Source organism: Pogona vitticeps, chromosome 10 (genome assembly GCF_051106095.1).
Source record: "Pogona vitticeps strain Pit_001003342236 chromosome 10, PviZW2.1, whole genome shotgun sequence".
In the NCBI taxonomy this organism is placed as follows: domain Eukaryota; kingdom Metazoa; phylum Chordata; class Lepidosauria; order Squamata; family Agamidae; genus Pogona; species Pogona vitticeps.
This window is the reverse complement of record NC_135792.1, coordinates 23606373-23626788: the sequence shown is the minus strand read 5'-3', so window position 1 is coordinate 23626788 and position 20416 is coordinate 23606373. Positions and strand designations below refer to the sequence as shown.

The following is a 20416-nucleotide window of genomic DNA, read 5'->3' as shown; positions in this document are numbered from 1 at the left end:
GCAGCATGTATTCGGTTTTTGTTCAATATCCTTCCAACATGGTTAGTTATTTAGAATATTTCTCTCCCCTTGCCCAGCCTTTTTCCTTCAAAGGACCCAAGGCGGCTTACATCATTAAAAAAAGACAAGATGTAAGAATTAAAAATAGTAGTTATGCAAATATTTATAAACAAAGGTAAATAAAATCAACACTAAAAATATTTTTAAAAGCAACAGAGTACAACAATCCGTTCAAAAAAAACCCCCTTCTCAGACTGCCAGTCATCAAGAAAAGGACAGCGAAGATGGACTCAGCTTGGCCTCCAGTGGCGGGCAGTTCCAGAGTCTGGGAGCAGCCACAGAGAAGGCCCTCTCTCCTGTGTCCTCCCCCCCCCCAAAAAAAGCACTTGTGAGGGTGGTGGGATTGAAAGAAAGGTCTCTTCTGAGGATCTTAACATTTGAGCGGGCTCATCAAGAAAGACACAGTTCTTGAGCTAGCTTGGACCCAAGCCATTTAAGGCTTTATAGGTTAGAACCACCACTTCGAAGTGTGTCCAGAAATCGATTGGTAGCCAGAGGAGCTGCTGTGACAAGGGGCTTATGTGATCCGTGTAACCAGACCCAGTCAGCAATCTGGATGCTCAAACAGTGCCCATATATATCCCTCAGCTCAGTAGAGACAGATGGGTAAAAATGAATGCTTGTGCCAAAGGCAGGTGTACGCTTCCAGAGGTCTCTGGAAGATTTCTCCCAATTGTGAGTTTATGAATGTTTTCTGAACTACAGCCCCCATCATTCCCAGCCAGTGTGGAGGAACAATGGGAACTCTACAGTACTCCAAAGCACCTGGTTGCACTTGACATTTAGTCCAGTCGTGTCTGACTCAATGGTGCGGTGTTCAACTTTGTTTCCAAGCCGTAGAGCCAGCATTTGTCCAAAGACCGTTTCCATGGTCACGTGGCCAGCGCAACTAGACATGGAACGCCGTTAGCTTCCCACCGAGGTGGTCCCTATTTATCTACTCACATTTTTACGTGCTTTCGGACTGCTAGGTTGGCAGGAGAAACAATGGGAACTCTACAGTACCCCAAAGCACCTGCCAGCCCCCCCAAATAAGAAAGGCTAGGCTAAAGGTACCCTTGGCATGATGCAGTGAGGGTCCGTTTTAAGGTTCTGACGAAATTGAGGTTCTGAGTTTTCCCTGTGCTCTAGCTAGCACCCTGAAGCAAACGACCCCTGTCTGTAGGCTTCATTGTCTACCCTGGATTTTCTAACTTAGTCTACTGTCCTTACATGTGGTGAAGGAGGGTATTGCATAGCCAAGATTGAACCTAAAATGTCATCGTTGCTCCTCTTGGTTTCTGTACATGCAATGGCATGGGGTGAGGAGATGCCGCCCTTCCAGCATGATGCTCGGGTACTTGTTCCCTTCTTGCTTCTAGCAGCAGGAGAGCTTGGGCTGGTCCTGACTGTACAGGAAAGCTCTTAGCCCATGGAGGAAACCAGATCTGGAAGCTGGCTTGAAACTGGATGGATATTTTATTAGAGGGTGTGTGTGAATTTTTGCAGGGAGTTGTTCGCTCATGTTTTTATCATTACCTTCATTGTAGGCACATTGTAAGTGCTTCCACTGACCTACTTTATCATCCATGCCATTATCTGATTGTACTTGTGGCTGTAATACTCATTTTAACGCATTTGAATAGAATATGCCATTTTAGTTACTGATGGGACTATTTAGGTACAAACCACACCCGCAAACAGGCAAAATTCATCCTGATGAATCTGCAGGTTTTGAGGTCACCCTCCTTGAAGGCTCCTGCAATTTAACATTCAGTGCCTTTCATTTGCTGTTTTCTTTTCTTCTTCTTTTAAGGAAAAACAAACACTATCATCTGGGGTAGGGGAAAGCTTGAAAATATGTTCTTTCTTTGGAAGGAACTCATTGTGTTATTCATTCCTCAACAGTAGCTAGATTATCTTTGTCCTTTACACAAAAGTAATTGGTTATCTTGTGCTTCAGACCTTAGAGGCCAACTAGAAAAATATGGATAAATACTCCCTCTTAGGGTCAGTTCTGATATTGCACCATGAAAATATATATTAAAAACAGTTCTTCCGGAGGAATTCTTGAAGCTGTAGCCCCAAAACACAAAAGCACGCCTCAAATAAAAAAAATACTGGCAATCTTGCCAGTTAAGATTGATAAAAGAATTACATAAAATTGAGAAATTCATTTGAATGTTTCTTAAAATGTCCAATTGAACAGCCCTGAGAATGGTTAGCCGAGCACACTTTCTTGTGCATGCTTTTGTTGATGATGTCTGCATTTCTATCATAGGAGGAGCTTCTCTGTCTGCGTTTTTCTGACATAGTGTCTTTGTGGGTAAAATAATATCCGAGAAATTTTCAAGACATCTTTTAAGTTTCAACTGGGCTTTGTCCAGACCTCCTTGGGCCCTTATGTTGCTTTGCATGAACCCAGAGTGCAGCTTCCAACCCCATGGCGTGGAAAGATTGGCAGTAATGAATGAGTAGGAAAGGATGGCAGGGGAAAAAAAACCTGATTCATTTGAAATATGGTGCTGGAGGAGAGCTTTGCTGATACTCTGGACTGTCAGAAAGATGAGCAAGTGGGTGCTAGAGCAAATCAAGCCTCAACTATCTCTGGAGACCAAAATGTGGAAGCTGAGGCTGTCCTACTTTGGACATATCATGAGAAGGCAAAATTCTCTGGAAAAGACAATAATGCTGGGGAACTTTGAAGGCAGCAGGAAAAGAGGAAGATCAAACACAAGATGGCTTGACTCCCTAAAGGAAGTCACAGGTTTGAGTTTGCAGGGAGGTAACGACATTTTAGAGATTACTCCTTCATAGACTTGCCACGAGTTGGAGGCAACTTGAACAGCACGTATGCATAACAAAGAGTTAAAACTTTTTGTGGAAGTTTGCCTCCCATTGTTTCTCTTCTGATTTGTGTATCTTTGGTTGCCCCACATTTTAAAGTGGTCCCACCTGATTGTTTGGGGAGTGTTATCATATCATTCACCCAAAAGGAGGAGAGGAATGTTGGGCTAATGGAGCTATCCATGGTCCTGAACCACCTTTAGGGATAGGATTCTGTAGCTGGGATAGCTAGACTAAGAACTGGCTTGGTTACTTCCCACAGCACTGGAGCCATCTGCATCTGCAGCCCTGATGCCCTGCCCCTACGCTGTGACCTCTATATCCGATGAACCCCAAAGACTAGCAGATGCCACCAACATACATTTATTCCCCCTTAGCTTGGAATTCAGCAACGGTGAAACTCCGTTTGGTTGTTCCCACGAAGAAGTCAATTCAAAATGGCCACTCCAGAAGGAGGTTTCAGATCTTGGTGACAGGAAATGTCTACGTCATCCTGGGAAATTTCCTCTTCATTTGGTATCATGAAAACATTCTCATCCCGTACCTGGAAGAGTTCAAATTTAGCATTTAACCAGAAGGCCAGACCCACTGATATGTTGAGATGGGCTCTTTTTTCTACCATTCAGAGCTGGCATGAAATGCCTACAAAGCTTACATTATGGTGAGCATTGCTTTATCTCCTTGCTTGAACAAAGAAGACACCGTTTTGATGGAAATGCTTCCTACAAGTAATTTTGAGAGTGGGAGGATGGGCCATGTCGGTCTCTTGCAGGAAAAAACAACATTAACATAGTCAGAAGCTCTCAGCCTTCTCCCCCTCGGCTGATCCATGTTTGCTCCTCTAAGTATTGTTGGACTGCAGCTCCATCCGACACATGTGACTGGGTTGAATTATGAGGATGCTGTTGGAAAACGCAGTTCAGCAACCTCTGGAAGCCATGCTATGCTTCTTCTTGGATACAACAATTTTGTATAAGCTAACATTCATCCTTAGCAACAAGGAGATGCAAAAGGTAAAGGGGGGCTGGCTTTGCAAAACAGGACGGGCGCAGCTCAGAACACTGTTGGATTTTTAACCTTACTTTTTCCACTTCCCGGAAAACACGAAGGAAATTCTCTCTCAAAACATCCTTCAGTTCTTCCTCACTCCAGCCTCTCCTCAGCAACTCCTCGATCAAAGCTGGATATTTGGAAACATCTTCCAGTCCCTCAGGGTGTCTGTTGGCAAAAGGAATCGCTGAAGAACTGAAAGCCAGATTAATTCCTTCCCGTTTCCACTGAATGCAGACAGGAGGTGAAAACTTGTGCTCTGTAAAATTTATTCCCATTGCTTTTCAGAAGGTTTGCATGATGCTTCTAGAACATGGGTGGGGGACTGAACATCCTCGGGGAACCAGATTATTTTAGCACCAAAGCCGGGAGCCTGAAATTATCTGGAAATGTTGTGAATTGTGCACAGATCTGAGCTCCAACAGAAGAGGACACCAGAAGACCATTTTCTCCTCCCACCTTCCTTAACCAGAAGCTGGCCCAACTGAGGGGTCAGTTGGAGGAAGGCTTCTCTAGATAGCACTTTGGCCAGGAAGGTAGGATGCGATTTTTTAATTTCTTGGTCTACAAACCCCATAATTCTCCATTCAGGGAGTTCTACCAGAGACAGACATTTTGTAGACATTTAAATATGGCTCACCTGGGAGAAAGGCCTTAACTAGAAGCTAGGCCGAGCTAGGCCTAGCTCCTCCTAGCTTCCTGTTGAGAAAGTTCCCAGTTAGCAGAAACAGGACATCTGGGTGGAAGTCGGTCTAGCTCAGCCTCAAAGCCTTTCAACCAAGACCTTACTCCCAGGCAAGCCACATTCAGGTATCTGTAAGGAGTGTGTAAGTCAGGCAGAACTCCTAGAATGGAGAACTACTGTATGAGATTTTCAGTCCAAAAAAAAAAAAAATCCAAAATCCACATTCTTAGAGGTGACTTTGGTGCATGCAACAGAGCATGGAAGAAACAATGTACAAATACAGTTATGCAGTTCCCCATAACAAGTTAGATTTTTATGTAAATAGAGTGTAACAAGGTTCAGTTTTCAAAGCAACCTGATAATCAGGATCAAAGTGACTTCAGTGGTGTAATCAGTCGCATTATTTAGTTACTTTCTAAGGGCATGGTAAGGCATTTTACAGCCATCTTTACAGGATTTTTATAAAGGTTCTGTGCACCAGCTGCCCAAACAATTGTGTGACCAGCTGCTTGACTGGACTCATGACAGAGACCCCATGAAATGATGAAAAATGCTTGTGCAATTCCTGTTTCAGGGGACTTAAATCCAAGAGGATACAGGCCTACAAAGCAGTTTAGCACTCGCTTGGTTTTCCATGCACATTTCAGCACTTGCTGGCGTGCAGGGAAAACCAAAGAAGCACCATGACGAATACCTCCGCGCCATAACCGAACTAAAGACACGTAAAATGAGAGTGGCCTAAATCTGATCACTAGCCCCAACTGAATCAATTCCTAAAGGATGAGTTGAACCTTAGGAAGTTCCCATTGATTCACTGGGTCAGCACTAGTTGGGAGTAGCCATTGGACATCGGTCTGTGTATTTTGAGAAGTACGGGGGAGCCTCCACTTTCCAATTCCTCCGGTGATGCCCAGAGAGATAAACCAAAGTCTCTCGGACTTTTTAGGGGAGAGGAAAGGGTTCACTCCAAGGTCAACTCCCTAGAGCACAGAGCTTGCCCATCCTGAATGGCTGTTACGAACCTAAGTCCTCCGTCGTAGTCTCCGCTGATCCCTATATGTTCTGAACCTATCAATGTCCTGATGTGGTCAAAATGGTCTAAGGGATGAGAACAGAGATGACAGAATGTGAGCGCAGAGCAGAACAGACAAGTAACATGACTTGGTCACTAAAAGTAGACAATGCATACTGGTTTCGGAGGAGGTGCATCTTGTATCCAACTTTTCAGAGGAGACAAAACAGTTCTTTTGAAGGTCAACCTGGAGCAACAGATCTTGCACTTAGCATGCTTTATTTTAGAAAGCTGCTCATCAGAAGGTAAACCTGGACTAAATCTTACTGGGGAGGCCCATGTCTCTGAGGAAATTCTATCAAGTGGAGGAAGGATGAATTAAGCTGAAGAATAAGCATTCCTCTTATTTACATCCGTAGTAGGCAGTTTGGATGATCTGGGGCCACATCAAGCCTAGAAATGACCTAAAATGCCCCCCAAATAGATTATATATATGACTAGAAGTGCCATGACAGACACTTCGAGTTTTGATTTTGGGGGCATTGAGAGGCTGAGATGGCTTGGAGGGCCTTTGCTAAAGCAAAACATTTTAGTGGCTTCCAGACAGGGGGAAAGTCATCTAGCATGTATAACAAATAACTTCTCCTAATCCTAATTTCTTCCATACTTTATATGTGTTTCTATTGGTGTTGTGCCTGCCGCTCCAATAGGGTTGCACTTGTTCCATTTCTGGAAAACCTCAGGAAGAGCCTATCGGGTGGACAGGGCAGCAAAATAAATTCATATGCCATTATCATCCACCACCAATGGGGCACATCTAAGTGGCTTCCCTCACTTGTTGCTCAAATTCTTATTCCTGTTCGAAGAAGGCTCCTAAGAATGAAGAAATCCGAATTTGAATCAGGCCGTCAACTGTTCATTGTAAAGGTCTGAGCTGCCTTCTTCTGCATGCAGAATAAGGTCACTTATCCTGGAGTTTTCCAGCAGTTTAATGCCCAGCACCTGCTTCAGGTCCAGTGGGTTTAGGGATGGGGACATGCGTCATGGAACTCACTGTCAAGTTGCACCAGTGACTCAATTTTTTTTTTCAGTGACTTGGACTTGAGACTCGGAACCCATTCACCTCTCTCTTTTTCCTGGGGGAAAAAGCTTGTTTTTAATAGGGTCTTGGGCTTGGGGCTTTGGAATCAAAGACTTGGACCCAGAGAATTACCAACATCCCTGGTAGCCTGCGGAAGTCCTTTTCAAATGTTGACCCTCCCAATGTTTTGAAGCTCTGCTCTGAGAAGCTTCAGGCAGTACGGACAATGGTCAATGATCTGGAGAGCTGAAGTCTTCGACATCTGGATGTCCAATAAGTAAATGGCTTTCGATCAAATTGAAAGGAGCTTCTTTAAAAGGACACCTCTAGCCCAAGTTGCAATAGACACTAGGACACAACTGTGGTATCTGTGCTGGATTCTACCTTTCTCCCCCTCCCAGCTCTATGAGAATATATAGAACAGACACAAACCTGCCACCGTCAAAATATTGACTGCATCTTTGCCACAGGTGAGGACCTCAGCATAGAAGGTCACCATAACGATTCCATTGTTTCTCTTCTGCAAGAAGGAAGACAGAAGGAATGCCTCAGGAGTGCTTTTTAAGCCACAGAATCACCAGGAATAACATTTGTGAGTTTGTGTGTAAGGAGGGGAAGTATCTCATCTACCCACATTTTACAGAACTGATTTTTATGGTGATAAAATAACAACACAGCCACCTGTCTGAAAGCTGTCCTCCATGACACACAGAGATGTGCCACCTGTCCAGTACTAAACATTATACATAACTGTTAATGCAATATCAAATATTGGAAGTTTCACAAGACAGACAGACTGGCAGATTCAACTTCAGGGCTAACTAGATCCATTCAACTCACTGGGACTTACATTAAGGATGTACAACAATTGTTATTCATGTCACTGGATCTACTATAGTTGAGACTAAACATGGTTCAAGATGCCTCTGAACTTTCAAACAACATTCAGTTTCAAAATGCACAGGGACAATATTTGGTATCAAGATACTTTCAGCTCTGTTCAAAGCAATGTTGGCCTAGATTTTAAGCCACTGATCTTGGTTCCACCTTTATCTTGCTGTGATTCCCAACCTTTTAATCTACCCCTTGACAGCCCATTTCCATAAATTGTACCCTTCGCGTTAGCAAAATGTTTGTAACTGATATAGTTGCTCTTATTTCAAATGAATATGCCCAAACTGCAAATAAACTGCCCAATGAATGGGTTTTAAAAGCAATGGAATAATAAGCTGAATTATATATACACCGGTACCAGCACGACAGAACGCGAATGTTTGTGAAGCAGAGAGAAGTGAAAGCTGAGCCTGTGAAGGGCGTACTGCCGAGCATGCATGCTTTAGTGGCATGCTCACAACACATTGTTTTGGGAAGCACACCCTTCCATTTGCCAAAATGACAAAGTGTGCAAACAACTTTGAGGTTCATTAACAAAGAAAGTCCATTATTCCACTTGTCATAACATGCAATTAATTTCACAAGTTTTGAATTGTACTTTCGCTTACATTTTTGGCATATGTGACTTTTCTCAACATTATTCAATTTTCTGCATGCCCCCCTAAGTGTCCTGGTTTGTACCCCAGGTTGAGAATCACTTCTCTAAGGAGTCATTCACCTTACTGAGAGAGAGAGAGAGAGAGAGAAATCTTCTAACCGTTGGGTACAATCTTTTCTCGGCATGCTTTTCCTCCCTCCCTCCTACAGGAAAGCAATAAATTTCACCCACCAGTCGGTACAAAATATGGTCAGGAATATTCCCGGTGTGGTTGCAAAGAGAAAAGGCTGATGAATGGCTGAAAATGACGGGCGCTTTGGAGAGGCGGAGAACAGCCAAGGCAGTGGCATCAGATGTGTGAGATAAGTCTATTATCATCCCCAGCCGATTCATCTCCTTCACCACTTCCTAGTATAACACAAACAGACAGTGTTACTGGGTTTGTTTTCCAGGCCAGAGATGGAACTCAATGTGTGTTTCAGAAGGTGTGAAAGTGAAGTCAGAAATCAGATTGAGAGAGTAAGCCTCAGGATGTCGAAAAATGGAAATAGTCTTTATTCTGACTTAAAATTGCTCAACGTGTTTCATCCGAAATGCGTTGAGCAATTTAAAATCAGAATAAAGACTATTTCCATCTCTTTGGCATCCTGAAATTTAGTCTCTCATTGTGATTTTGGATACCACTGGACACACCATTTTCTTGTGTTTCTGATCCTGGTGTGAAAGTGGAGGCTGTATCTCTTTGCACAGCAGAAGTGCAAGAGACAGGAGAAGTGCCATGTCAGTCCTCCCAAGGTCTCCGAGTGAAAACAAGCACACTTTCCACAGTTACAAAGGTTTTTCTTCACCTGCCATGAGCTAATAACTCTCTCACAGGCGTGATCTACTGAAAAGTTGAAGGCTGCAAGACCTGTCTCGTGTTTTCCTCCCCTCTGGTTCTGCCAGAGGTTCCAGCCTGGCCTGCCAAAGCTTCCCTAGGATGGCCCTTTTCCAACATCACCAAGTGCCTGCCTCCCCATTATTGGAGGGTAGCACAGCTCTCGGCTCTCAGAATGGTCCTCTGCCCTCAAAATGCTCTGGAAATTGGAGAGGGGAGATGGGTTGGTGGTACTAACCATCGCTCACCAAGACACAACGTCCATGGCAGACTTGTTGCTGTAGAAGCAGAGCTAGACGAAGCTAGCAGAAGGATTACTTTTACACTGGCATGCTAACAAGTGATGTGGCCGCTCAGCAGCTCGTATCCAATTTCTTAAGAGGAACAAGGGGCGTTCAGCTAGCTGTGGTTGAGTGGCAACAGGTCTATTATGCCCTTAGATGTCCATGGCTGGACATGGGCTTCACTGACTATCTCCGACTATGTCAGTGCCTCCCAGCCTTGGGTCCCCAGGAATGAACCATAACTCCCAGAAATCCAGCACAGCTAGTGGGGAAGGCTTTGGGGAGTTTTACTCCAAAACCCTCTGGGAATATAAGGTCTGTGGGCTCACAGTGTTGCTTGCTCGGAACTCCACTATCCTTTTATCTTAGAGCAGTGGTTCCCAATCTTGGGTAACCCAGTTGTTCTTGGACTGCAACTCCCAGAAACCCTGGCCAGCACAGCTAGTAGTGAAGGCTTCTGGGAGTGGCAGTCCAAGAACACCTGAGTCACCCAAGGATGGGAACCATTGCTCTACTCTCTGCCCAGTAATCCCAGTAAGTGCAGGTGATAAACTTGCATTGATTAAGTCCCTGTCTTTTGAACCTGACTGTTCTACACCAATACATCCCTAAGGAAGTAAAAAATGTGCACTTTTTTCACAAAGCAGCACAGAAACAATCCAACTGCACGTTATTTTATTAAAAGAGGATGTGCCATCAACCCTTAATGCCAGTTGAATCTTGCTTGTTTCTGAGCAGATTGGAAGCAAACCATTATGAAAGGGGAGGAATTATCCGTGAAAAGATGAGATGAAATGAAGTGATATTATGTTGAATATTAATATCAATAGGGCTCCCTGAAGAACCTTCACCAACTGGTTGTCTTCTCACTTGTGCTAAAACTGGTGGGGACTTGGGCGCAGGAAGTGACACAACATATTTCTATCTGACAGGGAAAAAAAACAGAGTAGAACTGGACAGATCAGGCAGGTAAGGTGGTCAACAATGAAGCCATCACCGGGGTGGACTTCACTATATAGACTGCAGCACAGAAGAGCGGATTACACCAATTCAGTGTCCTGCACACTAGATTTTGGATTACAAGCTCATTTGCGTCCTGAAGAGAGGAATACGAACCTAATGGTCTCTACATAACCTTTAAAGGGATTAAAGCAAAATCCAAGAGCTATTTAGTAATATAGAGAGGGTAGTCTGGTAGCAGACTGGCTGGAAAGAAATTCTGCAAGAGATTCTTGTACCGATTTGAAGCTTTAATTATTACAGGAAGCTCGGTGGTTTCTTTAGAAGAGAATTGGATCAATGTAAAGAGGAACTGCATGGTTACTCACTTCACCGAAACCAGTCAAGGTGTACGTGTCGGCATAAAGGCTGCTTGTCTGACGTAATGAGGACTGTGCCCTAGGGGGAAAAAATTGAAAGACAAAGTTGATTCCAAATGGAGAAGGTGAACTGCTAGATCACTCAGTGGTTGAGGTCTCTGGTTGTAGAGCCAGAGGTTGGGAGTTTGATTCCCCCACTGGGCCTCCTTGACTTGATGATCCATAAGGTCCCTTCCAGCTCTGAAGTTCTAAGATGACGATGTACAAGGAATTATATACCGGACACAGACCCAGCTGCCTTGGATACCTTTTCAGGAGAAAGGCAGCGTGAAAAAGTTTTACCTGTAAATCAATCCATCCATCAATAATTCAGAATTCAAAACTGGAAATAAGACTCCAGTTATGCCTTTGTCCTTTAGATCCAAAATATTGTTCAAAGAAACCAACAGAAGTGAATACGGAAAATATTTAAAATATAATATGTTTGGTTCTTAATATTTTGGATGCGGTGAAGAGAAAAGAGGTAAGTGCCACAGCTTCCCTGAACTTATCAAATTAAGGGCAATACATATTCCCCACTATTGTCCTGTTTTCTCTTCAAAGAGGTCATTTCCTCAGAGAGAGAGATATCTCAGCAGAATTGCAAATTAAGTCTGTGTTTGCTTTCCAATGACCAATAAGAAAACAAAGCATGCTAAATGCAGTAGATGAGGAAGATCACATATTATGCCAGATGCCTTTTGCCACATGAGGGACTGCCTTACAAACATCCCAAATAAACAGAACCCTTGGTTCTGGCTGTGTTTTTAAAACCAGGATAGGTTTATCACTGTCTCTTTGGAAACCGGAAACCCTAGAAAGAGCACTGGCTTGGGGGTTACCAAGGGGTGTTGCAGTCGTGAGTCAGCATCATGTAGCGAACCCCCAGCTCATAAAATATCCTCAGAGCCGCAAGGCTGCTGTCGATGGAGTGCCCTCCTTCAAGACCGATCAAGCATGCAATCTTGTTCCTTCCAATATAATCAATACCTGGAATTTTAACAGAAAGATGAAGCAAATAATGCAAAACCGACAAGAAAGGTTCCCCTTGACATTCAGTCCAGTCATGTCCGATTCTAGGGCACGGTGCTCATCCCCCGTTTCCAAGCCGTAGAGCCAGCATTTTGTCCATAGACCATTTCCATGGTCATTTGGCCAGCGTGTCTAGACACGGAACGCCGTGACCTTCCCACTGAGGTGGTACATGTACTATGATTAGCAACAAAAACCATGTGTGAGCTTTAATTAAGACAGTCTGTGTTTCAAGCAGTTTCACTCCAATCCTCAGACCTTGCAATAAAAGAAGCTGTTGTCATGTGCGTCTTTCCCACAGGTGGATGATGGTGGTGGCCAAAGAGCATGTGGCCAACTGCAGTGACGGGTCTTCCTAGCCAATAAAATGTTGCCATCCAGCTGATCACAGAGTAAGCCCTACTGTGTTTAAAATAGTGTGCATCAGGCACCATTTTAAAGTGCAGTAGGGCTTACGTCATGTGAAGCGATGAAAGTAGCTTTAATTCACACCTAGGTTTTACTGGGTATGTGGGAAAAGCCTGGGAAGCAGTTGGAACACATTTTGCTGTTGTTCTTTGCTGCTCCAGACAGCTCATATGTGGAGACTAGACCCAATATGTAGAAATTGCTCTGTTTTTCTCTTTTCAAAAAGTGGAGGGGTGTGTGTCTCCTTTTCTCCTTGGAAATTGTCCCTAGTAATAGGGACACCAAATCACACATTATTTCCAGGGTCTGCCCACATCCCCCTTCACCAAAAACAACAACAACACAAAAACCCTCTAAACAAGGGGGGTATCCTTCTTCCCCCCCAAGACAATTCTTTTTCACCCTGAGCTGAAGTGACCAGTTCCAGTTCTTCATAATTTTCACACATGCGTTTGATAACGTCGATCTGTTCCAATGCCAGATGCACCGCGTTTTTGTCCTGAGCATCGCAGGGAACGTATACAGACCAAAACTGAAAGAAACGTAGACAGGTTACATTTATTTCAAATGCCTGAAAGATCTATGCTAGACCTTCATAGGACTATGGGCACCAGAGAATGAGAACTTCTCTGCTTTGGACCTCAGAGAGGGGGGGGAGATGGATGGATGGATGGATGGATGGATGGATGGATGGATGGATGGATGGATGGATGGATGGATGGATGGATGGATGGATGGATGGATGGATGGATGGATGGATGGATGCAGAGAGAGGTGGATGGATGGATGGATGGATGGATGGATGGATGGATGGATGGATGGATGGATGGATGGATGGATGGATGGATGGATGGATGGATGGATGGATGGATGGATGGATGGATGGATGGATGGATGGATGGATGGATGGATGCAGAGAGAGGATGGATAAATGGATGGAGGGAGGGATGGAGGGATATATGTATCCCTCCATCCCTACCTATATATATGGTAGGTGGATAGATGGATAGATGAATCAATCACTAAGGATTCTGGGAGCTTCAAGCAGAATTTAGGCTTAGCTTAGGTAATAATTCTGAAGAGAAAACATCATTTCACCTTCTAATTGTGAAGCTGGTGTCTCATCTAATCTAACCCTTAGAAGTCTTCCCACCATTACTCAGTAATAAGTAATAAGTCTTCAGCCAGCAACTCAATATACTGGACACCTTCTGTCCATTCTCCCCAGTCTCATCTATGGCTCGCCATAGCGATGAAACAAATTCAAAGCAGACCCACTTTCACACCCTAACACAGCTACCTGTGCACCGACATGGCCAGCCTGGAGCTTCTGAATATTTGTCTGTGTGGTGTTGAGGGTCCTTAAGTCAATCTTACTCAGCTTGTTTTCATAAAACCACCTCAACTTCACAGGCAGATCGTTGTGCCTGAAGAATAAACAGAGGGGGAAAGCAGAAGAGTTACTGTACCGGGTTTTGCTGTTTTACTTGTAGATTTATTTATTTTTTTGGCTGTCTGTTCAAGGTAAACGAAACCCTTGTTTGGACAGATTCTGATAACAGCATTCACAAAACTGTGGTTTCAAACAGTGTTGTAAGCACACCTATGCAGGTGGCAGCTCTACTAACAGTACAGTATATTATTTGGAGAACAGCATCTCGATACTGGATATCTGTCATCACGCTGAAGAAAAAGAAAGCCTATTTTATTGTCTCCGAGAGCACGTCATGGCAGTGAAAGTCAACCCAGGGGTCGGAGCAAAATGCATTTCCCTTGAATGGGACAAGTTCCTCCACCCCTCACACCACAGGCTTCAAGCAATGAAACTCTAATAATGTTTTTGCTGTGTAGTGGGAAAAAAATATTCCCCACAGAATCATTATTTTATTTTATTTGCATGGTGAGGAATATCTTATAGAAAGTGAGGATATTCTGTCTGCGAAACACCTCAGAGCAACCCTTTCCCCATCAGTTTTCTCTAGATGCGTTTTGCTCTCTGCTCACATACCAAAACATTGTGTTTGGGATTCCGCATAGTAAAGCTACTGGAGGTTTATACAATGAGTGCAATCAAAATGGGGACACTTCAGTCTAGTACATGACTTATACATGCTTGTAGTGTCAACAAACACAGATTAGCAAGTTACCTTAACATGCTAAAGCTGGGGGTGGGGGTTGATGAGAAAATGAGTCTACAGGCCCCTGCCTCATATCACCAGGTCTAATCAGAAGCTGACTGGTTCAGGACTCTGGCTGTGGAGCCAGAATTTGGGAGTTCGATTCCCCCACTGGGCCTCCTGAGGGAAGAGACAGCCTGGGTAGCCTTGGGCAAGCTGCACAGTCCCAGGACGTCCCCAGAAGAAAAGGTATGCTCTACTTAGAAAATCCTGGAAAAGGTTGCCATAAGTCAGCATGGGCTTGACGGCATGCAATTATTTTTACAACTAATCAAAGTGAGTCCCATGGAGCTCAGTAGAACACGCCGAAGAATCAACTGAATGAGTTTGTGTGGGAGGGGGAGCCCTTTCACATGATGATTTTTAAATGCATGGCTTAATAACATCGACTTGTTCATAAGAATCCTAGGGTTCAGAAAGGGTCAGTTGCCCGACCATTTCTGAGTTGACAGGGCAGGAGAAGGGTGAGGAAGAGATGGGGTGGGGGGAATTCTACGTACCCATCAATTAAAGGGGCTTCTCTCATGAGATCGAGAGCCTTCTGCCTTAAGGAGTTGTAAGCCTGGGAATCCCAAATGTTACAGAACAACCACCAAAGTTGCAGCAGGCGGAACTGCAGCAAGGCATGCGTCAACGCCACCCTCATGTTCCTTGAAAAGAGAGGCTCCTAGAGGAACAGCAGCAATGACTAAAACACAATGGTTTAAACATAAACCGGTGGGCTTATTCCTGTCCACGTTTAATCCAGACAAGCTAGGAGGGAGCCCTAACCCCAAAGCGGAAAGGCATCTGCCACTCCCATCGAAAGGGATTCATCTCACTTCCTCGGCCATTGTGACGGATCTGCTTTCTTCCCACGTAGAAAAGAAGCACTTTGAGAGACCTGGCTTTACGAGTTCAGCATGTCCCCTTCTGGAATGACTCCACCCTCGACCCGCCACCTGCTCTTATCACAATCACTATCCACTATCTGGCCGTAAAGTGGCCCATGGCAACTTAATGTGGGAGAAAACAGCCTTCAGGGGCTAATCTGAGATGAATTTTGGGGGAGAGGGCAGACCTGGGTTCTCACTAAGCCAACGAATTCAGTCTCTGGCTTGACCTCAACGCCTCCCCACCTACAGTTCACCCCTTGTGGGGGGGGGGTGGTGGCAGGAGAAAGGACTGCCATGCCCATGAAGTAAATATGTAAATAAGCAATCAAGGAAATGAAAAAAAAATAAAGTTAAAAAAAATTAAATAAATGGTATTATTTAAAGCAGGGAAGAGAAAACCATTTGCTGCTCTTGTTTCGCAATTGCCAACCAGAAATGGTTGCAAATCCGCTGTGCCTCTCATTTGATCTGTGTTTCCCTACCCTTTTTAAAATCCATTTCCCCCCTTTTCTTCTTCTGTTTTTATTTCATTTTTACCCTGCTTTCCTCACAGAAAGGGATCTGAGGCAGCCACTAACCCTAAAACACATACACCCTGTTTATATCAGAATTTGCATATACTGTACCAAATTTCTAAACTGTGCTTCTCATACTTGGGATGCGTTTGTACATCGACACCGATTAACACTGGGGAAATGTGGCATATTAATGTTTGTTGTGCATCGATGCATCAACCATGAATCCAAGTTCATTTAGCTAGCCTTTGAGCCCTTATTTCAAATCAAAGAAAGCTACTGTGTTGATAAACAGCACAAATATTTATTAGGTGTTCAATGCAATCAAGGTAAGGAGGGTTTAAGTAGAACCACCCCTCCAAAGAAAAAAGAAGGAACAAAGTCCCAAACCCGAAACTGGTGCAAGGCAGACATGTTAAGTTGTGTGTGTGTATCTCTGGCCAGCCACATAGTTTCCTATCTCCAGGATGTGACAAAAGAGGCCAAAAGCTAAAATAGCATGTACAATAAAGTTACAATAAAGTTAAGCTCCAAACCATGGTAACTGGTTTCATCAGGCACCTTTCAATAGAAGGAGATCATTCCAAATCTAGAGGCTGGATGTAACACATTAAAAGTACTAAAATTACCAGTATAATATATAGCTTTAAGAGTAGCAGAATTACAACATTAGATTTAAATGTAATACTACAGCTGGTCATAGTTTTTGTTGTCTAACTTGTAGTGATTAACCTGTCCCTGGTGCAGGCTTCAAAAACCACTATGGAAAGATTATTCACACACACACACACACACACACACACACACACACACACACACACACACACACACACACACACACACACAATTAAATTTATTTTCATAGTCTTTTACCTAAAGCTGAAAATACAAAAACAAAAAGGGATTAAAGAATCTTGCTCTGTTCCAAGAACTCCATTATCTGTGTGAGCATGTGAAAACTGAACAGGGCTTTTAGCACTTTCTAACTCCTGAGGTAAAAGCTGTCTTCTTTGGAACAGAAATAGACACGATGGCTTTAAAGCATGTCCCTGCTAGAGACCTGGGCTTGAGATAAGATAATGCTTTGAAGGGCTCAGAATGAACTTGGAACTGGTTATCTGATAGGGCACCTGGAACAGGTGTGGGTGTTGTTTCAGGACTTTGTAAACTATTCTATTTTACCTCTTGACGTAGAAATGGAAAGGCTTCATACCACTGGTGGGGGGGGGGACATGCTTACCTTCCGTCCTTGAACAGGAAGGAAAAAGCCTGCCTCTAACCAGTCAACACTTGTTTAGTCGTTAAGTCGTGTCTGACTCTTCGTGACCCCATGGACCAGAGCACGCCAGGCCCTCCTGTCTTCCACTGCCTCTCGGAGTTTGGTCAAATTCATGTTGGTTGCTTCGATGACACTGTCCATCCATCTCATCCTCTGTCGTCCCCTTCTCCTCTTGCCTTCACACTTTCCCAACATGAGGGTCTTTTCCAGGGAGTCTCCTCTTCTCATGAGATGGCCAAAGGATTGGAGTCTCAGCTTCAGGATCTGTCCTCCCAGTGAGCACTCGGGGTTGATTTCCTTCAGAATGAATAGGTTTGTTCTCTTTGCAGTCCAGGGGACTCTCAAGAGCCTCCTCCAACACCACAATTCAAAAGCATCAATTCTTCGGTGGTCAGCTTTCTTTATGGTCCAGCTCTCATTTCCATACATCACTACAGGGAAAACCATAGCTTTGACTATGTGGACCTTTGTCGGCAAGGCAATGTCAATGCTTTTTAAGATGTTGTCTAGGTTTGTCATCGCTTTCCTCCCCAGAAGCAGGCGTCTTTTAATTTCGTGGCTGCTGTCTCCATCTGCAGTGATCATGGAGCCCAAGAAAGTAAAATCTGTCACTGCCTCCATATCTTCCCCTGTAGTCAACACTACATGGAGGGGGAAAAGATGCTCTCAGTTAGCAGTGGAGAAATGCAAGGAATTGAAACACTAGTTGGTCAAAACATTATTTTTTTCCCTAAAAATCCTCAAAAGGTATGGATTTGTAAAATGGAAAAATGCCATTTTCCCCCCCAACTTCCCATCTTGCTCCTCCACCAAGTTCACGCTCTCTGTTCGCTTTTTCCTCCCAGAATATGTGGCACATCATTTCTGCACTCTTGGATGCAGACGTGATCTGTAACGCAGATCCCATTCCCACGAGTAAATGCAAAAATGGCCAGGTTGCGTCTGTGATTTTCTTTTGTACCACCGCACGCTCCTTTCAACAAAAAACGAGGCATGCGAAGTGCCTGGACCTTGTTTCGAAGCTTATTTATGCTTCTTGTTGAACTTCAAAGCAAGGCTTGTGGTTTAACTGCACCTGTTTTTAAAAAACCCAAGAACACGGTTAAGGTTTTCTTTTCATACATTGCTTCCAAATTCAGCAGTCTGGGTGTAGGGCTGAAAGAAAGGCAGCTGTTTCCAGCGCTGTTGCTATGCCACCGCACTGCCAGCAGATCCTCTTTGTGGACCATAAAAACAGCTGGGGGTAGCATTTCTGGACCCCATGTGAGTATTTAATGTATTGCCCATTTGACTGGCAAATGGGCTGCTTGTCTTCCTCTTTTTGAAAAAAGCTTCCTCTTCTTTTAAATTATAAACCATTAGGGCAGAAGACAAAGGGAAACACCGATGATGCAGACTTAATATACTTTGATTCAGACACGTTTCATTCTTGCTACTCCTGTTTCCCCATCATTTCGGTCTGGTTTTTAAGCTCCAATGAGAGATAAGCCTTTTAAAATTAAGAGGAAGAACATTTTAAAAAAAGTATTTTTGAGAAAGCCAGTATCTGTCTTTGGTGGGTTTTTTTCTTTTCTTTCCATCCAATGAACTGGCCTCTGGTCGATGAACACTTATGGCTAAAGAGGTGTGCAAGGTCAGGATCCTTCCCGAACGATGGCACATTTAGGCAGAAACTGAACACTCCAGAAAAAACGGGTGGATTTCATAGTGATTCCTGCTTATGAGACAAGGCCTATTGTGGTTTAAAAATGGTGTCCAAACGGCACATTTTAAAAACTGCAGTAGGGATGGCACCTGGCTTTTATGCCCTGGGAAGGTTCCCCAAGATGGAAGACTTTGAGGGATGGAAGGAGAGAGAGAGAGAGAGAGAGAGAGAGAAATCCACATGTCATCTGAATGCTCTAAAGTGACCCAGTCACTGAAAGCAAACTCTCAAGACTCCGGATAAAATATTCATTCCGGAGCTCATCTGCCTCCACCTTTGGCTACATCTCCAGTTCAAACCTCAACCTTTCCAGCCCCTAAGTGTCTGCCTTCCCTCCTTCTCCATTCCCAAATCCCCTTCCCTTTCAGACCATCACCTTCTGTGGCTCAGTCCACACTCTTTTACTTTGCATGACCTTAGTATGCGTTAAAACAGGGCATGTGTCACGCGTGGGTTCAGACCCCTTTGCAGCTAAACTTTATTCCAGATTATTGTAAAAGTGTCGTTCCAACCCTGCAGAGTATCCCACAACCTGCTTTTGCTTGGGGGGGGGGGGCGGTTTCTGTCTATCACACGATGGTGTGTGTGATCAAGTGTGGAACCGGGGCATTCGGGTGGATGACGGACAAACAGCCAACGAGCACACGCTGCTCATGCTGTTACCCTTCCTGAGATCCTGGACTTCCTGGATTCTGCCTGGTGTTGCAAGACTTGTTTCTACTGCATCAGAATTTATAAGGCTAACCCTGAGGATACCTGAACATTTTCTTTCTTTTCTATATCGAAATATATAAAAAAGGGGAGACATCAAAGGCATTGAACACCTTGTTTTTTTTTAATCTCTCCTTCTGTCTGCAATGGGATGTCGTGCGAGCTCTTGGAATAGATAGTGCAATTTCACCCTTTTATCTTATTTCCATCAGGAGATGAGTGGCTTCATCCTGATTAATCACATTGTTATCCAGAACATTCTGCCTTGAAAGCAGAAGCTTTCAAGGCAGTCAGAACCAGTTAAGCATACAACCAAGCCCAGCTAATTCTGGTGCACTATGACTTGTCAGGGAGTGCTCTTCAACAGCAGCGCCGTAGTAAATTTACTGAATGTAGCATTATTAGCACTTCTCTCTTATTAGAAAGAATAAGGGCCATTATTCTTATTAGAAAGAATTAGAGCCATTCTCCTGTTTAGTGGCTGTTTGGTTTCTCCAATGTGGTGCTCCAAACACTCCTCTTTGCACTGGACCACATATACTATATTGCTCCTGTTGTGTTTTGGTGTCCGGCCTTTTGGGTGGACGAGTCTCTGCCTTAGTGTGTGTGTGGGTTTGAAGTGCATGGGTATGTGGTGTTTACCAAAAATCCTTTTGAGTTTTTCAGACACACCTGCCATGTAAGGAATGATCAGGTTCTTCCATCGGCTCTGGGTCTCAGACTGTTCCATTGTTCTCCTGGGCCGGGACGTTGCCTTGTTGAAGGCCCATTTTGGATATCCACAGGCCTGTCTTCCGATGTCCATCATCCTTCTTCTTGGCTTCTGTGGAGGTGGGCATGTTTCTTGCTCTGTGGCTTAGCGTCCTGATGACCCCCTAGTTTGTGTTGCAATGGATGATGAGAGTCAAATCACAGGTATTGATCAGCGTGTGTAGGTTTTCCGTAGACTTCTATTCCTAAGCTGCCGTTGGTTCCTAGGATAACTGCAC

The 20416-nt window shown here is 44.0% G+C and overlaps 1 protein-coding gene across 1 annotated transcript; it reads right to left on the bottom strand.

The window, feature by feature from the left end:
* Nucleotides 1-3307: 3307 nt before the first annotated feature.
* On the bottom strand, nt 3308-14988 carry LOC110085485 (dipeptidase 2-like). Its single transcript, XM_072980806.2, has 10 exons — nt 14843-14988; nt 13466-13592; nt 12568-12697; nt 11568-11715; nt 10696-10765; nt 8438-8614; nt 7147-7234; nt 5644-5719; nt 3969-4104; nt 3308-3430 (listed from the first exon to the last, which is right to left on the bottom strand). Exons 1-10 carry the CDS (start codon nt 14986-14988, stop codon nt 3314-3316), a joined length of 1215 nt encoding a protein of 404 aa, XP_072836907.2. The 3' UTR covers nt 3308-3313.
* Nucleotides 14989-20416: the final 5428 nt, after the last annotated feature.